This window comes from Lynx rufus, unplaced genomic scaffold (assembly GCF_022079265.1).
Source record: "Lynx rufus isolate CCGP_SWC_20201006 ecotype Redwood Valley unplaced genomic scaffold, mLynRuf1.p SCAF_16, whole genome shotgun sequence".
Classification (NCBI taxonomy): domain Eukaryota; kingdom Metazoa; phylum Chordata; class Mammalia; order Carnivora; family Felidae; genus Lynx; species Lynx rufus.
The window spans coordinates 50,500,838-50,523,791 of NW_025814830.1; the positions used below are offsets into that span (position 1 = coordinate 50,500,838).

General features: G+C 41.6%; 1 protein-coding gene across 1 annotated transcript in view; it reads right to left on the reverse strand.

Moving 5' to 3' along the window:
- CDYL2 (chromodomain Y like 2) overlaps positions 1–22,700 on the reverse strand; it is a 168,493-nt gene extending 145,793 nt beyond the window's left edge. Inside the window, exon 1 of the mRNA XM_047078806.1 lies at positions 22,462–22,700. Coding sequence (XP_046934762.1) covers positions 22,462–22,485 — 24 coding nt within the window. The 5' untranslated portion in view covers positions 22,486–22,700. The remainder of the gene's footprint in view (positions 1–22,461) is intronic.
- Between the last annotated feature and the right edge of the window lie 254 nt (positions 22,701–22,954).

Below are 22,954 nucleotides of genomic sequence, written 5' to 3' on the forward strand. Positions count from 1 at the left end.
GTTCCTAACATCAAAAACTCAAAATATGTAATGTAAAAATGGACAGATCTATATCAAAATATAAAATATAAATGTAACAAAATTACAAGGAGAAACAGATATATCCATAATCAGAACATAAATTTTCATACACTCCTCTCAATAACTGATAGAACAAGCAGACCAAAAATTCAGCAAAGCTAAATATTTGAATATACAATTAATAATCTTGACACAAAGGACATACCCATAATGCTATACAAAAAAATTCAGAATACAACTGCTTTAATACACACAAAACAGAAAGAGTAGCCACATATTAGGTTAAAAAGGCAAGTGTCAACATGTTTAAACATGTCAATATCATTCAGATTAGAAACTATCAACAAAAAGACAACCTACTGAATGGGAGAAGGTATTTGCAAATGACATATCCGATAATGGATTAGTACCCAAAATATATAAAGAACTCATACAACTCAACACCCCAAATCACAAATAATCCAATTTAAAAATGGGCAGAAGACATGAACAGGCATTTCTCCAAAGAAGATATACAGATGACCAACAGACACATGAAAACATGCTCAGCATCACTCATCACCAGGGAAATGCAAATCAAAACTACAATGACATATCATGTATACATGTTAGAACTGCTAAAATCAAAAACACAAGAGACAGGTGTTGACGAGGATGTGGAGAAAAAAGAACTCTCATGGACTGTTGATGGGAATGCAAACTGGGACAGCCACTCTGGAAAATAGTATTAAGTTTCCTCAAGAAGTTAAAAATAGAACTACCCTACAATCCAGCAATCTACTATTGGGTATTTACCCAAAGAATATGAAAATACTAATTGAAAAGAATATATGCACCCCTATTTTTATTGGAGCATTGTTTACAACAGCCATGATAGAGAAGCAGCACAAGCACCCATCAACAGATGAATGGATAAACAAGATGTGGTATATACATACAACGGAACAGTATTCATCCATAAAAAAAAACAATGAAACCTTGCCATTTTCAATGACATGGATGGAGCTAGAAAGTATAATGCTAAGTGGAATAAGAGAAAAACAAATACTATACGATTTCACTCATATGTGGAATTTTAGAAACAAAACAAATGACCAAAGGAAAAAAAGAGAGAGAGAGGCAAACCAAGAAACAGACTCTTAACTATAGAGAACAAACTGATGGTTACCAGAGGGGAGGGGGGTGAGGGAATGGGTGAAACAGGAGATGGGGTTAAGGAATGCACTTGTCGTGACGAGTACAGGTAACGTATGGAAGTGCTGAATCACTGTATTGATTGCTGATCAATCAGCAATCTGATTGCCAGAATCACTAGCATGAAACTAATATAACATTGTATATTACCTACACTGGAATTAAAACTAAAAGCTTAATAAGAAAAAAATAAAAATAAAGTGTCACTATCAGAGTATTTTCTCTAACAACACAGTTAATCTAAAGCTCAATAAAATGACTAGAAAACCATCATGTTTGGAAATTAAGAAATACACTTCTAAATCGAAAGGAAAACTATAAAATGTTTTGAACTCAAGATATGGCTAAAGCAGTGCTTAAATAAAAAGGTATAATTTTAATGGATATACTTAGGGGGAAAGGCAGGTTGAAATTTAATGAACTAACAACCACATTAAGAACTTTTTAACAGGGGCACCTAGGTGGCTCAGTTGGTTAAGCATTTGACTCTTGGTTTCTACTCAGGTCATGGTCTCATGGTTTGTGAGTTCAAGCCCTGCATTGGGCTCTGTGCTGACAGCATGGAGCCTGCTTGAGATTCTCTCTCTCCATCTCTCTCTGCCCCCCACCCCCCGCTCACTCTCTCTTTCAAAATAAATAAATAAACTTTAAAAGATTGAAATAAATTAATTAAAGCAAAGAATTTTTGTAACAAAAAAGAAAACAGAAAAAGGAGAAAGGAGAAAATAATAAAGATAAAAGGAGAAATAAATGGAATAGAAAACATACAACAGAAAAATCCACAAAGCTAAGAGTCACCCAAAATGTTAAAAAAAAAAAAAATTGAACCACTGACAAGAATATTCAGGGGAAAAAAAGGAGAAAAGGGATAAATGTAAGCAGCCTCAGGAACGAAAAAGGGAAAATCACTATTGAGCTTAAAGAGGTAAAGGAATGGCCAAAGCACACGTCAAGCACAGGGGGCTTCAGGGACTGACAGCATTTCTACAATGTGAAGACCCGATGAGAAGGAGACAGGCATTCACTTTATAATACGTTACGGTGCATATTTATAATTTTGGCAATTAATAAGCACACGCTAAAAAAAATGGATAAAATAGAACAAAAACATTAAAACAAAAAGAAATCCAAAGAGACCAAGCCAAAGCAGAATTAATTCAACAGACACTCGCTGCACGTTCCTATGTATCACTCACTGGACTAGGGGCCAGGATTATGGAATAGTGAGACAAAGCTCTTTCCCTCACGAACTTCAGAGGAGACAGACATGAACCAAAAGTCATGCAAATAAATTCCAAATCATAATAAGCCCTATGGAAAAAAAAATAAAGGGATGATACTGGAACAAAACAGGGAAACCTATTCTGGTCTCAGATACTAAGGAAGAATTCCTACAGAAAGAGACATCTGAAATAACAGTCAAAAAATGAATATAAATTAACACGTGTAGCAAAAGGAGAGCACTCGAGGCAAAGATGGGAGAGTATTTTGAATAGTTCATAGGATGAAACATGATACAATAAAGGTCAATAGGAAGGTCAGAAGGGACAAAGTACAAAAAGAAAGGTAAGGTTAGTAAGATACAGGCAGAGGCCACGACAGGAAAAATACATGGAGGAACTGATCGCATATTAAACAAACAAACATCACCACCAAGTAGAACTTATTCTAAAATATAGACGGTCAGTAATTTGTTGTAAATTATATCAAGTGATCAAAAGAGGAAGATTTAGTAAAATAGAAAGAAAGAATTCTCTAAGTTAGAAAATTATAACATGTTCAAGGGATCAGAAGATTTTTTCCATGCATTTTTCCCATCTGAAAGAGCAATCTGAGAAAAATACTCCAATATCATGAAACACAAGTCCAAGAAAAAAGAAAATTATGGAATATAAAAGAACATAAGAAGTAAGGAGATAAGTAAATTTCTATTCAAATCTGAGTCGTTGTTGATAATTTAACGAGTATACTTAAGGAAATGTTAAAGATGCAATGCCTAAGTAAGTACAGTATAAAAACACAATAATAACAAAAATCTGAATATAAAATTAAAATATTTAAAAGACAGGAGAGAGGTTGGACAGAGAGAAAACAAAGAGTGACTGAGTCGCTTATCTTGTTCAAGAGCGAGAGTGTAACACTTGTTTGCCTCTAGGCGCTACTAGAAAAACTAGTTCCAAATATGTTTTTTAAGACTATAGGGGCACCTGGGTGGCTTAGTCAGTTAAGTGTCCAACTTCGGCTCAGGTCATGATCTCATGGTTGGTGAGTTTGAGCCCCGCATCAGGCTCACTGTTGTCAGTGCAAAGCCCACTGCAGATCCTTGGTCCCCCTCTCTCTCTGCCCCTCCCCTGCTCAATCTCTCTCAAAAATAAATAAACATTTTGTTTTAAGTTTGTTAAGAATTTAAAGATAATCAGGGCGGCTGGGTGGCTCAGTTAGTTAAGTGTCTTGACTTCGGTTCAGGTCATGATCTCATGGTTTGTGGAGTCGACCCCCATGTCCGGCTCTGCGCTGACAGCTGGGAGCCTGGAGCCTGCTTAGGATTCTGTGTCTCCCTCTCCCTTTGCCCCTCCCCGACTCACACTCTGTCTCTCCCAAAAATAAATAAACATTAAAAAAAAAGAATTTAAAGAAGTAATATACATAACTACCAGAATACTAAAAAAAAAAAGAAATGTCATAAAATAATCCCAAGAAAAGGAAGACAAAGAAGCATGATAAACAGAAAATATAAAATATGATACCATAAATACTTTCAAACATATTAGTATTCACAATAAATGTTACCCATATGCACTGTCATGGAAACCTACCCAATAAATGCATCTACAAGGAGACCTTGAGACTTCAAGCTGTGTCTCCTGACAAAGTCAATAAGGATCTAAACAATTTACTTGCTATAATTAAATAGCTTCATTTACTAGGTACATATCTTAATTATCAATACATGTTAATTTTTATAATACAGATATTAAATGTTGTGCTCCCAAAACTATACATTTTTCAAATATGAATAAAATATTGATCACGTATTAAGTCACAAAAAATTTAGTAACACTGCAAAAAGGAGTGAAATGTCTGTCTTAATCTCCAATTAATGCATAAAAACTTGAAGTTAAGAACAACAAAAGGAGAATCAAAAAAATAATATTAATTTTATTATACGGAAAATTTAAAACACTCTTCTAAATAACTCTTGCGTAAAAGAGCAAATAGCAACTGAAAATGTATTGTATTTAGAAAAAATATCAATTAGAGAAGACTACATGATAAAACTTCTGTAGTCAAAACCATACTCTGGAAAAAATTCATAGCTATAAATATTTTTGTTTCTTATTTTCAAATATCAAATGTGAAAAGAAGTAAGTTAAGTATTGAACTCAAGTAGCTAGAAAATTAGGAATAAATGAGGCCTACAGAACACATAAATATCTTGGAAACAATTTGATGAATTTGGTATAATCTAGAAAAGTTGAACAGTTGAGTACACTTAGAACCCAGGAATCCAGCATCAAAGTATTGACCACGGATAATGTCTGCTGTGGATGTACCAAGAGAAAGCGACAAAAATTACTCATAGCAATACTGTTTGTAATAGCAAAGCATGAAAATAAAACAAGAAACTGAAATAAGGCCAAACATCCAACCATAATAAAACAGTTAAAGGAACTCCATACATTTGCATACCTTATATCTGTATATTATATAATACCATATACTGTATCTTACTAGATTTTTGTGTATATGTAAATACATATATTCATAAATTCTTACAGAGAAACATTATACTCCAATAAAAAAATAAACCGCATGAACAAGGATAAATCTCAAAAGCATAATACTGAGCAAAAAACAAGATGCACAAGAATTCACACAATTTGAATCCAATTCTATAAGGTCCAGACCCAGGAAAAATGAAGCAATGCAAATTTTAGGGATCCAAAATTATGTTGCAAAACTGTAGGGAAAGTAAAGGAAATAACCAGAAATTCAGAAGAATAGTTGCCTCTCAGAGAGAGGGATGGATATACATGGAGAAAGGGGCACAAAAAGGGGTGAAAATACATCCTATTTTTTAAAGTATGTGCTTAGTACACTCGTAATTATTACTATTATTAAATTTTACACATACATTATATACAGTTTTGTTTGTGTAGTATAGTTCAGAAATAAAAGCAGAACAGGTAAACAGATGAAGGAATGAATAATAATAATCGCAATGATTCATGTAAAGCAGAAACAGTGAAATGGGAAAATAAAGCTTAATTAAAGGTTGATTTTATAGGAAAAAATCAACATAAGAATCAAACTGATGACAATCCAAAAAACGGGAAAAAAGAAGAAAATCATGAAGTTACAGCCTTAGGAAGAGAAAAGCATTACCAAATACTATATATGAAAGAGATTTTGAAAATATAAAACTATTTACACCTCTTCACATAAATGTTAAAATAGAGACATATGAATGGTATTCTTACTAAATATAAATTACCAAAAATTTACTCAAGAAGAGGACACCTGAAAAAAAAAATCAACAATGGAAAATGCTATCAAAAATTGTCTCCAGGAGCACTTGGGTGGCTTGGTCAGTTAAGCGTCTGGCTCTTGATTTGGGCTCAGGTTATGAACTCACCATTCGTGGGTTCGAGTCCTGCATCAGGCTCTGTGCTGACAGTGCAGGGCCTGCTTAGGATTCTCTCTCTCTCTCTCTCTCTCTCTCTCTCTCTCTCTGCCCCTACCCCACAAATGCGTGCACATTCTCTCTCTTTCTCTCTCTCTTTCTCTCAAAAATAAATAAACATTTTAAAAAAACTTTGTCTCCAAAAAATATTCCAGACACAGAAAATATCATAATCAACTTATTTCTTTCAAAAAAATATTCAAGAGAAAGCTTAATTGACATGTTGTATAAACTATTTCCAAAAACAGAGGAAAAAATAAAAGGTTAATCAATTACTTTCATGAAACCAGAATCATCCTGACATTAAAATCTGAGTAAATTGGTACACACACACAAAGAAACCAAAGACCAACCACATTTCTGAATATCAATACTGCAATCCTAAACACACATAGCAGCTGGCCGAACTTTGCAAAATATTAAAATTTAAAAGTGCATTGGCACCAAGTCTGTTTCGTTCAAAATGTGGAAACTTCGCCTTGGGAAATTAGTTACTAAATTATAGCAAGTTTATGATAAGGAGAATGATTCCATGATAACCTTAGTAAGTATGAAAAAAATACCTAATAAAGTATAATACCCATTCCTTGTTAAAAAGAAAACAGTAAATGAGGTACAGAAACTTTAATTAATGGGAAACATCCTATCTACCTTTTATCAACAGCCACTGTCTTAATTAATGGTGAAACAAAGGGTAGTTTTATTAAATCAGAAGAAAGAAATAAGATACAAATGCTGGCTATCACACTATTCTATAGCGCTTTCTGAAAATTCTGGCTAATAAAACTAAGAGTAGAAAAATACAGGAAATGTATAACTAATAGAAAGAACAGTAAGATTATTTGAGGATTATGTGACCAGAATACCAGAAAGACCTGACTGAAACACATTAGACTGATAAGAATTCAGAAAGTGAATAATTAAAAACAAATACAAAAAAATCACTCTTCTAATATATAAACAATAATAAACTCTATTCACAAAAGCAACAACAATTTAAACTACCTAACAATAAACCAAGGATCTGTATCAAGAAGACTAGAAAGATTTGCTAACACACATAGAAAAGAGTTTAAGTGAACGAGGAGAAATAGATTCCTGAATGGGAATACTCAAGATCTCAAAGATGTCAACTTTCCCCAAAGTGATCTGTAAATCTAGTGCAATTAAAGGAAGAATCTCATCTGGATCTTATTTGGGAACTTTATCAACCGAAATAATCACAATATTTTGAGATAAGAATTATGAAAGTAGACTCAAATTACCAAACAATAAAATGTTTCCTAAAACCCCAACAATTAAAACCATATGACAGAGAATACTCAAAAACACATTCATATTACTTACTATATGCAATAATTTCATCAAAGATAAACCTAGCATTTCAAATCAGAGAGAGAACAATGAATCGTTTAATAAGTAGTGGTGTTGAAACAACAGATTAACCACAGCACTAAGCATATCCCTACTTCACACCATCCAGCAAAATAAATTACGGTTATATTAAGTGTACAAAAATTATTCCATAAAAGAAACAGAAGAGGCTTAAGATCAACGGTATAGGCTTTCGCACAAGGAGAACTTTCTCTCTACCTCAAGGAAGGAAAGAAGGAAGCAAAGGAGGAAGGAGGAAATTTAGAAAGTGAAAAAGAAAGAATCTTAAATAGACATATATCTAATCTAGTATAAATGTTTAAGTCACGCTCCTTATTAAAAAAAAAAAAAAATCACAACTAACCAGAAAGAAATTAACAACTAACCAGAAAGAAAAAAATATCTTTTTTGTTAATGAATGTTATAGACAATGATTAAATTAATAGTTTTTTTAAATCTTTATATATCAATAAGAAATGAAAAACACCTCATAAATTACAGTTTTTAAGAACAATACCAGTAATGCTAAGAGCCGAGTAAAATAAACATGCCAGTCAAGGCTGGTAATACCCTTACTGCGTGGCAAGCACATCACTTCTGGAGAGCAATCGGCAGTATTAGCAAAAGTTTTTATCAAGGGTGTACTCACTGAACTTCCCCATAAACAAATTTATCATAAGGAAGTACCAGCAACATATACAAAGATTTCTAAAGACAGCTTAGTTATATATGACTTAAAATAGTGAAAATTTAAAAACAAGCTAAATATGGAATCTAATAGAGTACAAGGTGATGAATTATACGGGACAGCATGTTGAAATGATGTTATAGGATACGATTAAATAAAGGAAATACTTATATTGTTTAAAAGAGTTGCACAGGGGTGCCTGGGTGGCTCAGTCGGTTAAACATCCAATTCTTGATTTTGACTCAGGTCATGATCTCACAGTTCGTGAGTTCAAGTCCCCATGTCGGGCTCTGCACTGCCCGTGGGGAGCCTGCTTGGGATTCTCTCTCTCCCTCTCTCTCTCTCTGCCATCCCCCCCTCATGCTCTCTTTCTCTCTCAAAATAAATAAACTTAAAAATAAAATAAAATAAAAGAGTTGTACAATGTCTTGTATAGTAGGGCCATAATTCCATATTTAGTTTTATCATACATATACTTGGATATTCTTTATGTAAGTAGACAAAGTTTAGGATATACATCTATGTTAAAAGTGGACTGCTAAATTAAAGAATCATGAGCTATTTTTTTCTGCTTTTTCTTTCTTAAAAATTTTCTGTGAGTGTGTATGTGCTTTATAATCTGATTTTTTAATATATTAGGGAACAAATAATGGAGAGAAGAAACTAAGATAGTTGAGAAGACACAGGAGCACCTATTACTGTAGCTGATTTCAAACCTCTAGCCCCAAAACTATTAGCCTGAGGACCTGAAAATTTTTTTTAATATTTTTTAACGTTTATTTATTTTTGAGAGAAAGAGAGCATGAGTGGGAGAGGGGCAGAGAGAAAGGGAGACACACAATCCCAAGCAGGCTCCAGGCTCTGAGCTGTCAGCACAGAGCCCGACACGCGGCTTGAACTCATGAACAGTGAGATCGTGACCTGAGATGAAGTTGGACACTTAACCAACTGAGCCACCCAGGTGCCCCAAAGACCTGAAAATCTTCTAAAGAAAGTTGTAGAAGGATGACCGCCAGTATTTTTTATTCCTGGAAAATAAGAATTGCACATAGAACAGAAACACATACCCTGATTTTCCTGTTCTACAAACTGCTAACTAGAGAGCTTTCTGTGAATTCTTGGCAAAAATCCTAAAAGGGGTTTTTTAAAGGTCAGTTGATAGGTCTATATTTAAGTACGGCAGGATGTATCAACACCAGCATGGTACACAAGCAAGAATATTCTTGTTCTCAGTGCAACACTCACCTACCCGTGCCTATGATCCTGCGCAAAGCACAGGTACAGACAATGCTACAGCCACAGTACCACCTAGTAAGAAAAGGAGGGAAGTTGGAAGGGAAACCGTGGGCATTTTATAATTTAACAAGAGCTAAGTGGTGGTACCTCAGATGAACAGTTTATTTTATCTTTTTATAATTTCTTAAGGTTTATTTATTTTTGAGAGAGAGAGACAGAGCGTGAGCAGGGAGGAGCAGAGAGAGAGGGAGACAACAGAATCCGAAGTAGGCTCCAGGCTCTGAGACATCAGCACAGAGCCCCATGCAGGGCTCAAACCCCTGAACTGCAACTTCATGACCTGAGCTGAAATTGGACGCTTAACCAACTGAGCCACCCAGGCACCCTTCAGATGACCTAGTTTAAATCTTGGTTCTACCATCTGGTAGCTGTGAGTCTGTTTCTGAATCATTAATGGGGATTAAAAAAAAATTAGTGCCCATCCCAAAAGAAGTACTAAATGAGATAATGTGAAGAATTTAGACAGTGTATGATGTATAGTAAACACTCACTGAATGCTATTGTTACTGTTTTTAACCATTAAGATCATCTTAGGGGCGCCTGGGTGGCTCTGTTGGTTGAGTGCCCGGCTCTTGATTTCAGCTCAGGTCATGATATTGCAGTTGGTGAGTTTGAACCCTATATCAGGCTCCGCAATGACAGAGTGAACCTGCTTGGAATTCTCTCTCTCCTCTCTCTCTGTCCCTCCCCTACTCTCTGTCTCTCAACATAAATGAATAAACATTTTTTAAAACATTAAATTAAAACAAAATATTATCTTGAAAGAGAATCATAGGAAATTGCACTTCACTAACCTCTTCATGCATCAGCCAGGACCAGAGATTAGATTTCTTCAAAAGACCATACTGTTTCATTACGTCAAAAGCAAATGGGATTTGCACCAGCTTCCCTGAAATATCATAACACCATAGACATGGCCACACAAGAGTGGGAGGGCCAGGGTAGTAAAACAGAAATGCCTCAAGATATCAAAGACTTTGCAATCTCTTCCATGTGTGATGATCAAGGTAAGAAAACAAGCTATGACTTTCTGCGTAGTACCAAAATACACACCAATTCAGAGAGAAAATTAGGTCTATCACTTGAAGAAGGTCCATATGTGTCTGCATCCCAACCACTCTGTGGTTCCCTTTATCCTTCTATTAACTATAAGACCCTCACCAAAGTCGGTTTCACCAGTCACCATGGGTACCACACTCTTCAAAGTGAATGTGGTTTCAGGGAGCAACGCAGACCAGCCAATACAGCAATGTAAACAATAAGACACTAAAATCTTACCCACTCACCTTTTGTCCTGACAGGAGGTTTGGATTTCCTTACTCAGTCGGACTTCCAATAGTTCACAGATAAGTTTGGATTTCCAGGAAAAGTTTAGACATCAAATGTTTCCCATAATGTCAAGGCCTGTGGTATGAGTCGGTGAGGCGGGTCCTGATCCCATTCTTCATCACCAAGAGGATTAAACACGACTCAAGGCTGTGCTGAGCCTCACTGTCCTCCTTTAGTAAGTCTTGCATGAGAAAGCAATAACGACGTCACGATTTTCAAGCAACTCTCGGGAAGAGTCCGGCAAGGTATCGTCTAGCTCATGTATGATGCACTCAGAATTTAGTGAAGAAAATAGCCAGTTCTAGCATTTCAAGCTTTTTGTCTCCTTCAGTAGAGTAAAAGAGGCCCTGCTTTCGATCCTTTCTTGGAGATGTTGGTGAAAGACTAAGCAAATGACTTAACTGCAACCCAAACCCAAGACTCGGCAGTCCTTTGACTGTAAGACTGCATTAGCTTTACTGATATTACAAAGCCAAACACTGTCCGTGAGTTCTGCCTATAAGAAACCAATGTCCACTGATCAACTGATCAATAAAAGATATAGAAAACAGATTTGAATGTTAGATGCCCTGAGGAAAACTTAAAGACTGACAGTCCTTCAAACTCCATACAAAACAGGTTGTCAAGATCAGTTTCAACGTTCATGTAAACGAAAGTCCTGTATACATTCATTCTTTCATTACCCAGATTGCCTTCTGCATCCTGCATGGGCTGGGTGCTAAAGAATGAACAAGACAGAGAGAATCCCTGCCCCCAAAACACTTGAAACCTGGTAGGAGACTCAGAAAATAAGATAATAAATTACAACATATTGAAGTGAATGCTCTACTGAGATAAGAATGGGGTGCTACAGGAGCCCAAAGAAAACCCCTGATGAGCCAGGGAAGGTCTGCCAAGAGCAAAACCAAATTGAGACATAAAGGACGAACGGGATTTAAGCAAGCAAAAAGGTGGCAGGGTTGGTAACAGAGAGCGCCCCAGCCATTCAGAAAGGTATGAGTAAAGAGAGCATGTGGAGTGTTTCAGAAACCAAGAGCAGACCTCTGAAGAGACTACAGCTGTAAGCGGAGAACCAGCAGGAAGTGAGAAGGGGTCACATCACAAAGAGCTAATACATCACTTAATAGTATTTCATCAGGAGACATGAGAACATTGGTATTTTAGAGAAAGATCTTTATAAGCATTTGGAGAAACACTGGACTAGATGCAGAGATATCAGCTAAGAGGTTCTGGAGTGATCTAAGTCGTGGGAGTTGTCTTCTGAATTCAAGTGGGGAGAGAGAATATGCAGGGGGAAAGGACAGATTCAGGAAACAGGCAGGACGCTGATCCAAGAGAATATACGTGGTGCCTGGGCAAAATAAAGGAGGCCATATTTCTAGCTAAGAGACCAATGGATAGAGGTACTACTGAGGCTAGGAACCCAGAAAGAGAAGCAAGATTTACACAGGAAGATCATAAGTTCAACTTAGGATATTTTGAGTGAAAAGAGTCCAAGTGGAGTTAGATGGATAGCCCTGGAGTTGAGGGGGGAAAAAATCCAGGCAAGTGTCAGAGACTTGGAAATCATCCACACAGCCACTGCATCATAATCAGCAGAAGAACTCAAGGTCAAAACTGTAAGAATCTCCAAACTTTAAGAAACAGACAGCAGAAGATGGGGACACAGAGGCACCTCAGGAGTGGGAGAATCAGTCAAGGAAAACAGTTCAAGAATAAGGGATGGAGACCCAACAGAAATGAAGGCATCTGAAATACTTCCCTGCTCGCAACCCTGTGCTACATGCTGTGTGGGGAAACAAACCACAGGCATGATCTTAACACATGTCTGGTCTGTCAGTACTCAAGACCTGGGCTGCCCAAGAAGCAGGCAAATGACAAATCATGTCTTCAAGGGAGGCACCAAAAACATAAAATAGAAGCAGGGAGACAGATGCATATTGGACAGACAGATTGGCGACAGACTCACCAATCAATGAATGGCAAGAATTGATAGTGTAGTAGATCACGTGATATTACACCCAGGTCTTCTTTTCAGGGTCTACATGCCCATCCCCTCCGCGTGTAGCAAGATCTCTGCTGCAGAAGGTTCACAGCTGTGTCCCTCAAAGGGAACTGCCCTCTGCCCAAGAATACACCCCCACCCCTCCCCACTCACCGTGGGACAGCCTACCAGCAGTGTCTACATGGTACAGGGATACAAGGGCCCCGTTCCCCGCCCCCAGTTTAGGTCATTTCTGAAGGGCTATCACAGGTGCAGAGCCTTTGGTTGGACCAGGTGAGATCTCAACTGTAACTTGACTGGAAGTCAGCTTCTCCACCTGTCCCATCTTGCCTTCCTCACTTCCTTATGAGTGTATCTCATGAGAGCCTTCTTCAGTAAACCCTCTACCTGTAATTCTCCATTTCTGAGTCTGGTTCCAGGTGGCCCCCCTAAAATGCATGGTGTATATCAAACTAGGGGCCAAGCCACTGAGGCTAGAGCAGAGCCAACAGGCAGAGAGATGCAAACAGTAGGGGCAGCTACGAACCACAGTTTTGTGTGTGCCTGTGTGAGAGGGGCTCTGTCACAGGCCGGATTCAGAGGATGGCCACTCTCCATTCAGTTATCAAGAGGGACAATGCCTTGAATGTTCCAACCGGCTTTAAGGGACTTTTGTTACCTAATCTATACAAGATCTGGTGGAAGGCAAAATGGAATCTTGAACGTCAAGGACAATCTGAAGGCATCATCTTAGTAAAGGGAGAGAGTAAAACCATATGGGAAGCAATAAAGGAAGCTCACTCAAGAGAAGGCCAAGGTGGCGTAAGCCCATCAGCTTCAAACATTTTCAATCATTCATTCAACAAATATTTATTGAAAAGCTTCCATGAACCCAGTAAAGTGCCATGAGCTGGGAATGCCATCACAACTAATACAGACATGGTCCTGCCCTCGGAGAGCTTAGAGCCTCACAGAAAACCCTGGAGCTGAGCTATGGACCCCTTTTCCCAATCAAAATGGTTCCAGGAAACCTAACAACATAAAATCAGATACGTGCAATAATTTTTTAATGTAGAAGCCTTTTGTAAGTTTAAGTGATGCTACTTTCTTATAACTCATGAGAGCAATAAAGCCAGCCTATTTTGACTAATAACAATTTTTTTCAATGAGGCCCAAGAACATTAGCTGTCTTCCTATTACAGCCTCAACAATTTATTTCTGCATTTGGTCTGCTTGTAAATAAGAAAGCAATTTTTGATTTGCTATAAAAAATGGTTGTGAGTAGTGTCAGGTTAGGTTTGCTTTGTTTTCATGATCTTGTCTCACAAGCTGAGGGTATTCTGCATTCTAAGTGACCCTAAAGTCTGAAAGAAGAAACAGAGGAAATGTCTGTTTTGTGGTTGACCCTCTAACATGTAACAACAACCCGCATTCCTTCTCTCAAATTAAAAAGTCAGGGCAGAATGGCCTAGTACTCTCAATAAACCCCAGTATCACCTTTGGTACAATACAAAGAGATAGCTATTATCACACACTGATTATGACACCATGTCCAGAATATTCACCAACCACCACCATTTGAACCTTGAGTGGTATTTCATTGAGTGGGTGCGTTGTGTTGTAAAAGCATATTTGCCTGTATAATTTTCTGTGAGGAGATATAAACAGGTCTGAATTTTTAAGAATGCTGCAGACCTAAAATGTTGCTAAAGCAGTGCATTTACCAGAAGTTCAAATATATGCCCAGAGATGGCAGGAAAAGCTATATTCTGAGGTCTACTCACCAAAGCAAAGAGTTGACCTGGCTGTTCCTTTTAATGTACTGAACAGCCCAATGTGTTAAAAGCGTGGTGTATAACCATATGTGGGTGTTAGGCCTTTAGCCATCACATTCTGAACAACAGTTTAAAAGACATTAGTGGCTGCAGTTCCAGCACCTGGCATTGTTCTAGGCACACAGTAGACATATAATAAATGTTTGATCGATGGACTATTTAGAAAATGACTATTTTTAAATAAAATTCAAATCCAGAACTTGTAGAAGCTCCATGGCTTGTTAGTAAGGCCCACGACGATGCCATTTTTAAAACACTGGACTAGAAGACAAGGAAATGAAAACCAGAGAGGAAAATTCCCTGACGACGAAAATGAGAATAGGGTGGTGGCCCCTTGGTTGGGGAATTCCTGGCATGGCCGTGTGTGCCCACCACGCTCAAGAATGAGCCCCGTGTGCCAGAATGCCAAGGCCTGGCAGGGCTCCTGAAGCCCTTCACACATGCAGACAAAACGAGATGATGACACCCGCTAATAAGTGAGGTTTATTCGAAGAGGTGGCAGACTCAATCGGACGGAGAGACTTCAAACACAGAAGAGATCCCATCGTACGGTAGAGGCCACCAAGGCCTAGGGGACACCGCTAACAGCACACTGTTATCAAATGGTAGCGTGTGGGCCAGAAACCTGACTGTACCAATCAGGATTCAGTCAAGGAAGCAGAAGCACTAGGATATACACCTTAAAAGATTTATTGCAAGGAACTGGCTTATGTGGTTGGGGGGGGTGGGGAGTGGGGGTAGGGGGCTGGCTAGGCAAGTCCAAAGTCCATAGGGCAGGTCATTAGGAAGGGCAAGCTGAAACTCCTCCCAGCTGAAGCGGTTATCCACAGGTGGAATTTCTTCTTCGAGTAAGCCCCAGTTCTAAAGGCCTTTCAGCTGACTGAATCAGGCCCACCCAGATTATCCAGAATAATCTCCCTTAAATGCAACTGATTGTGGACTTTAATCACATCTACAAAATAGCCTCCCACCAAGACCTACATTAGCGTTTGACAGAATGACTAGGGACTGGAGCCAGCTAAGTTAACACATAAAACTCCATCATGTCCATTTACCAATAACACCATAGTGATCTGTCCACCATACCTCTCCTCTCGGAAAAATGCTGGTATGAAAAATCCTTAATGAAGAACTTTACTTACCTCCTTGTACTCAACTTAGCAAGATCTTTTAGTTGACCAAGCCCTTTAGAAAGGTTCTGTATGACTACATTATAGTGTTCTACTCTTTTCTCCAGTTAAATTACTGAAGATGTCAGACCCAACTGTCGTAGGTCAGCAGGAGAGGGCTTTGTAGGGTTTATGGAAAATCCCTTCTTTTACAAATGTAAGTCCAATACCCACTACCTACATGACAACTGTCATCCAAATCATCCAAAGTAGCAGAGCCTTGTGCAGAACCAGGGGAATGGACATGGCTGATCCAGTCTCTAACATCACCCCCGGATATCACATTCATTCTATCTACATTATCATGCCCAAGATTCTTAAAAGTGTTGTCCACAGAAGACGTCCCTGCATCCACATTCCCACATCCCCTTGCTCACCATCATACTGCAATCAGGTCCTCCCTCACCCACCACCAACACACTCTATGGAATAGATGCACCCTAAGGTACCAATGACTTCCTGGTTGTTAACTCCAAAGGCCACTGTAGACCTTTTATCTTGAAATGCAATTTCCCAATGCCTTCCGTAACAGCAAAGCCTCCTACCTCTCTTGCTACTCCTTGTAAATTTGGTGTCACTTCTCTTTCTTCTTCTATCCTTTAAATGTCCATTTTCTCCAATATTCCATCACTGGGCCCTCCTCAGGTTTACACGTTGTCTTTTGGCTCTAATCATGATCTATACACTAATGATTCCCAAACTCCCATACAGGTGCCCCTTCTGAGCTTTAGGCTCACAGGACCATGGCAGTGGACATCTATACATGGATGTTCCACAAACACTCTGAACTCACTGTCCTTTCCACAGATTCACTACTTTCAATTAATGCTTCTTCCCAGGCTCTCTATCTCCATGACTGGTTCCACTATCCACCTAAGAGACCAAAATGAAAACCAAAGAGTTATCCCTCAACTCCTGCCTTTCCCTCAATTTGAAGGGATGAGGGGTGGGTACCATTCATTTCCTAACTTCTACTCTTCCGTAGCCACCACATCTTTTAATAAGCCTTCTGTGCTCCCACAGAACCCCATCTTCCCCCGTATTAACGCTTTCCCCATTGTCCTGTAAACTGCCCATTTTCTTAACTATATCTCCACGAGACCACAGACTTCTGGAGAACACAATCTCACCATTTCCCTAGTGCACGCCATATATTTGGTGTTCTATGAATGTAAAAAGAACAAATGAAAGATTGTGCTATGAATTCAGCCACATCTATACCTGTCTTCACCATCCAAGAGATGAGGAAAGACCTATAACTTTGGACTCTAAATGTGTGTCTCTAATATGTCAGATCTTTGAAAACTACCATGCCTGAACCATTCCTTAGCAAGGAGCTGTCTAAACCCCTTTCAAGGACAGTTTAATACCCTGAAGAAATGATCTTATGCAATGAAGAATGACTTGACATAAAAGTCTACCTGAAAATAAGCTGGTATCTGCCCACAGACGACAATTTAAAATAACTTTCAAAAGATGGGAGAATCATACTTCCATTCAATATTCACCAGGTGAATCGATTCAACTGAACCAATAAATTTTCTTTGCAGAGATCTGTCCCTTCTAACACTGGTACAGAGATTCGAGAAGTTGTATCACTGATCATCTATTCTGCTACTACGCGTTTGACAGGAATTGCCTCAGGTATGATTGGTAAATAGGGAAACGATGTCAGTATAACAAGTAAGTTGTGTTGACTCTTGTGTTCTTTTTCCTAGCTTGTTAATATTCTGAAGCAATCATAGGAAAGCCCTGTCACAGAGAAAAAGAAAGACTGAATGATGTATGAAGATCATAGAACAAAGCTGGAAATGCATTCCAGTGCCTTCCTTTAATATGAGTGGTAGCAGACTGTGGCTTTAAGAACCACTATGGGGGCGCCTGGGTGGCGCAGTCGGTTAAGCGTCCGACTTCAGCCAGGTCACGATCTCGCGGTCCGCGAGTTCGAGCCCCGCGTCGGGCTCTGGGCTGATGGCTCAGAGCCTGGAGCCTGTTTCCGATTCTGTGTCTCCCTCTCTCTCTGCCCCTCCCCCGTTCATGCTCTGTCTCTCTCTGTCCCAAAAATAAATAAACGTTGAAAAAATATTAAAAAAAAAAAGAACCACTATGATTTCCACTATGTTAACCTGCCAGGCGAAGCTAGAAGTTACAGATGAAGAAGCTATGAAAACATTTCTCCCAATAGAGATGAATGACGAGGGCTATGCTCTGGGGAGGATTTAATTTTGATGAAAATGGGGTCTTTTAGAAGCAAATGCCCTCGGCGACCTACAGAGAGAAGGGAGGTACAAACCCAGTCTGAATGCTGTGAAGGATAGACTGACCTGTTGAGGGCAAACACCAGCCAGGTGGAGATTTAACCAAGCTGTATTTTTATTAGAGTCACTTCTGGTTTTGCTTCTGGTTACAAAGTTCCAGAAGTTTTCAGCAGTCTGCCTCAATCCTGTTTTCCCAATAAGCCCATATCTTCCCATATTTTTAGTGTGTGATTTTGCAGAACACGAGGGCAGAAATGCCCATGGTCATCACTTTTGCAGAGTTGATTTTTTTTTTTTTTTTTTTTTTTTTTTTTTTTTTTAAATTTTTTTTTTCAATGTTTTTATTTATTTTTGGGACAGAGAGAGACAAAGCATGAACGGGGGAGGTGCAGAGAGAGAGGGAGACACAGAATCGGAAACAGGCTCCAGGCTCTGAGCCATCAGTCCCGAGCCTGACGCGGGGCTCGAACCCACGGACCGCGAGATCGTGACCTGGCTGAAGTCGGACGCTTAACCGACTGCGCCACCCAGGCGCCCCCAGAGTTGATTTTTAACAGAAGCAAATTTCTTTCAACAAAACTAAAATTAACCTATTATTATTATTATCTTATTTGGAATGAAATGCAGTATTTACACACACACAAACATACACATAATCACACACACGTATATATTAGATATGGATGGGTGCATGCATGCCTATCAACACCCCCACCCAAAAACAAGACATAGGGCACATTTCCTGCTTTTAGGATAGAACCTTGGGATGCATAAACTGAATGTTGACAAACCCAAAAGGAACTATCACTGTCAAGTTCATCTTGGCCACAACTGACTTTGTCTACAGACAGACAGCATTCTCTTTGAACAATTTTGCCCAAGAAGTAGAGAGAGACCGCCTCCACAACTGTCAGCTAATCACAAGGGAGGGGGTGTAAAACACCACCCAACAGCCACATGGAAAGCCACATGGTTGAAGCTTAGATGCGATCAATCCTTCTAATGAATAACAGACTGGCTCTCGGGAAAGAGACTCAGCCACACTTCCTTCCAGGGAGAACTAAGAGCTACCCATACACATGGTGTTGCCACCACTGAGAGATCACAAGCTGGGGAAGAAAAGAGAACAGAAGGTAACACTCAATATGAGGATAAGAAAGGTCAGCCAAGGTACTTCATCCACGCTTAATTCGGTCTTCTGTTCACTGACTCTGTCAACAAGTATTTGAATGTGCAAGGAGCTAGGGACACAGAGAGGGACAAGACAAGAGAACCAGGTTCCTAATTCCCTATGTCTTCCTGATACCCAAACATTTAGCGAATAGATTAACTAAATTTCTGGGGTTGCAAACTCTAATGCCTGCTCGAGCCAGGTAAGTAATATACGAGTGAAGCAGAATGGGTACGCGGTACCAGGGAGCATTGGGCCAATGACAAACTAGAGATCACATGTACCATCTAAAGGTACTCAAATCCATTTTTCTTATCTACTGTGGAGGCAAAAAAAAAACCACAAAAAAACAAAACAAAAAAAAATAGATAGCCCAAACCTGTTCACAGACTGCCGCTTTATGACCGTCATATTTAGCAGAATGTAGACCTGAGCATCAGGATTAGCATTTCATTTTGTAGCCAGATACCTGACTCTAAGAAGATCAACCAATGTTTAAGATCACCTTTCTATAGGTGATGGCTACAACACACCTTCTGGTGAGATGAGAAGTCTTCTACAGGGGAAACAAAGTGGAACCATCTGTCAAGGTCCAAAATTTTGGAAAGTGAGCTTGACTCTGTATTTCCTCATTATGAAGAGTGCCATTACATACATTTTTTTCATTTTCTGTACCTATTCCGTAAAAAAAAAATTCTATCTGAGGAGGGTTGACTCTTTAAATTATCTGAAGCACCAAAGAGAATATGAAGAATCTCTACAATCCAAATCACATCTTCACTACAAAAGGTCAAGGATAATGTCAGTAGACACACAGGTACAGTGCATCAATTACAAATATAATAGTTCTCAGCCCACTCAAGATGCGGTTTCTTAGAGGTTACGAGAAGCCATTTTATATACACTTGAATATAATAGTCAATTAATGTAATACCATAAATGAGAGTAAGATCAGTTTTCTTCTTTTTTTTCTCTCAAGGTCAATCAACGTACTAGGTATTCCAAGATCTGCCCTCAAATCAACATCCTATTTTTCACACACACAACAATGTACAGTTAGAAATATATATGCTAGAAATGTACAGCTCCCAGCACTTAGTTGTTTTTCAAGCTAAATTTGGACAACAAATTAAATTCTTCAGTATAGGTTATATAACACAGACACAGACTACGAAAATGTTGACACTGGTTATACCCTTGTAATGCAATTTAGCCCTTTTAGTAACGATGATGCCAATAATCAGCTATGGGAAAACTATTTTACATCTAGTACAATTACCTACTGTCACAGAGGTAATGATTATTATTGTCCTGTTCTCCAGTAAGAACTCTTGAGGTGCTAACATAGTTCCAAGGCCAGTGTGAAAATTCCCCTTAACCGACTATGATTACCAGTGTTAAGGAGGATAGTTTCAAGTGAACATTAAACAAGAAATTATCCCCAGAAGGTTCATAAGTTCCAAACTTTAAATGGAGAAATACTGACAGCTCCTCATACATCCTCTTAACACCTTCAGGATGCACTCAGGCAATGGGAGCATCTCTAGGTTCACTCAGTATCAACGGACAGAAAAATCCATACTCCTAAGGAGTCAAGTTTTGCCCCTGAACAGTATCGACTCTTGACCAATATCCTAACAGTGCTGCTGATACTCAGGAAAGTCCAATCAGACCTCCCATTCTGCTGTGCTTCAACTTTTGGTTTCAGAAATTGCTCCGCCATCTTGAAACAGACCAAAGTGCTTGCCCCACGCATTGGCCTTGATCTGCCAAAGTTCTTCACCAGTTTTCTACCCAACTTCACCTTCCTTATCAGCAAAAGGATGAGGAAGGCAATAGCGCTAAGAAGAGGTCAATGTGCAGAGGTTCTTTCAAAGACTGCCAAGATCACCCATCTGTCCCATCTGAGCCCACTGGCTGGTGGTCCATGACTGGGCCTCACCAAGTCCACAATCTTCCAAAGACCCTGGTCACACAGGACGCCAAGAGCTAATCTGCCCGTTCTCCATTCTTCTCCCACTGCAGCCAGCAAATCTACCATCTGAAAAGCTTCAGCCGCCCAGAGGGCCCAGGGGGAAAAGCTCAAGGTAGGTGAATCACCCCTACAGTCTCTCGTGGGTGAATCACTTCTGCAGTTTCTTACCCACTAGGTTAATTTCACCCTTTTGGGGTGCTCGTCTCGATTTAGTCAGGAGCCCCGAGAAGCAGGGCTAGGGTTCACAGATTCGTGCGCAGGTAGCATAGGTCCAGGCTGAGCGGTGACGCTGGTTTCTTGGAGGATCACTAGGCCTTCTGGTTGAAGACGTCTGGCCTCTTCACTTCCTTATTCTGACACCCATCTTGGTTGGGGCCAACACCGTTTTGAACGCATTCCCCCCGGGGTGTGGGGCTCATTTCTCCTTCTGTCCACTCGTCGGGAGCCCAAAAGCTGGAACAGCTGTGTCCAGGGCCAGCTACAACCCAGCTCCCGGAGGCCACGGCTATTCCTCCGTTGTTTCACAGATGCCAGACTAACGTCTTCCTTGACCACTTTTGAGACGCTTTCAAAGTCTCCCAGGATGGCCACTACCTGTGTGGACCTGGGTGGACCCGGAGACAGGTATCCACTGAGGGTGACGCAGAGCGTCGAGAGCACGGCTCACATCCCACGTCCTCCAGCAACATGTTACCACCCACCTCTGACTTCCATGTTCTCTTCCCTTCCACACAGGGCCCTCTGCAGCGCCCCCTCTCGCCCCCGGCGTGCACGACACCCGCAAGGACCGCCCCCACGCCCCGGCCTGGAGGGCTTCCCAGCCCGTGGCGGGGGCAGCAGGTGGGGGGAGGGGGGAGACGGCCTGGTGGCCCCGGGGAGCGGTTTGGCGGGTGTCCCCCGTACCCCCACCCGGCCGCCCCCACCCCCACGCAGTCTCCCCCCAGCCCCCCGGACCCCGCCTGGCCGGGGCCGGGCTCCGCTCCCACGCCCGCCCCCCTCCTCTCCCGCGCCCCCGGCCCAGCCCGGGCCGCGCACCCCCCCGCCCCGCACCCTCGCCGGCCGCCGCGCGGCCCCCGGCATTCCCGGCACGTCCGGCGCCGACTTTTACCTGTACTTTCTGCACTCGAGGCGGCTCGTCGGGCGAGAAACACCTCCCCGGGACCGCTACCTCCCCCGCCCCGGCTCCGCCCGGCTTCCTCCTTCCCCTCCAAGGCCGCAAAGTAGATGGAGTAAGAGAGTGTGTGTGCGAGAGAAAGAGAAAGAGGGAGCGGGCGCGGGCGCCGCGGGAGGGCGGGCGGGCGGCGGGCGGGAGGCGCGCCCGGCCCCCGCCGCCCTCCGGCCGCCGCCGCCGCCGCCGCCGCCGCGGGCTCGGCAACTCCGGCTCGCGCCCGGCCCCGGCCCCGGCCCGGTCCCCGCCGCCCGCCGCCCGCCGCCGCCCGCCGCCCCGCGGGCCGGGGCCGGCCGCGCCCCCGCGTCCCCGTACCTCGTAAAGGTCCCCAGAAGCCATGCCAGGCTGCGGAACTTGGCTCGCCGGGTGTGCGCGTCTGCTCGCTCGCGCCCTCCGTGCGTGTGCGCGAGGGGGCCAGTGTGCGCGTGTGTGTGCGCGCGTGTGTGTGTGAGTGTGTGTGTGGTGTGTTGAGTAAACTGTGTTTTTGCAGAATGACAGGCTTGGGGGCTGCCTATGCGCAGAATCAGAGCGGGCGGCGGCGGGGCTGGCGTAACCGGCAGCGGCGGCGGCGGCGGCGGCGGCGGCACGAGCGCGGGCAGCAGCGACGGCCGCGCAGCGCGCCCGGGAGGCACCGACGCGGCCCGAGCGCCGCGGCCCCCGCGACCCGGCGACCCGGCGGCGGTGGCTGCAGCGGGCAACGGCTCGCCCCGGCGCCGCCTGCAGGAAGCCGCCCCGCGCCCGCCGCCGGCCCGGACGCTGCTGCCACTGGGCGAGTCCCCGCCCCCCGGGAGCCCGGCCCGGCCCCCGG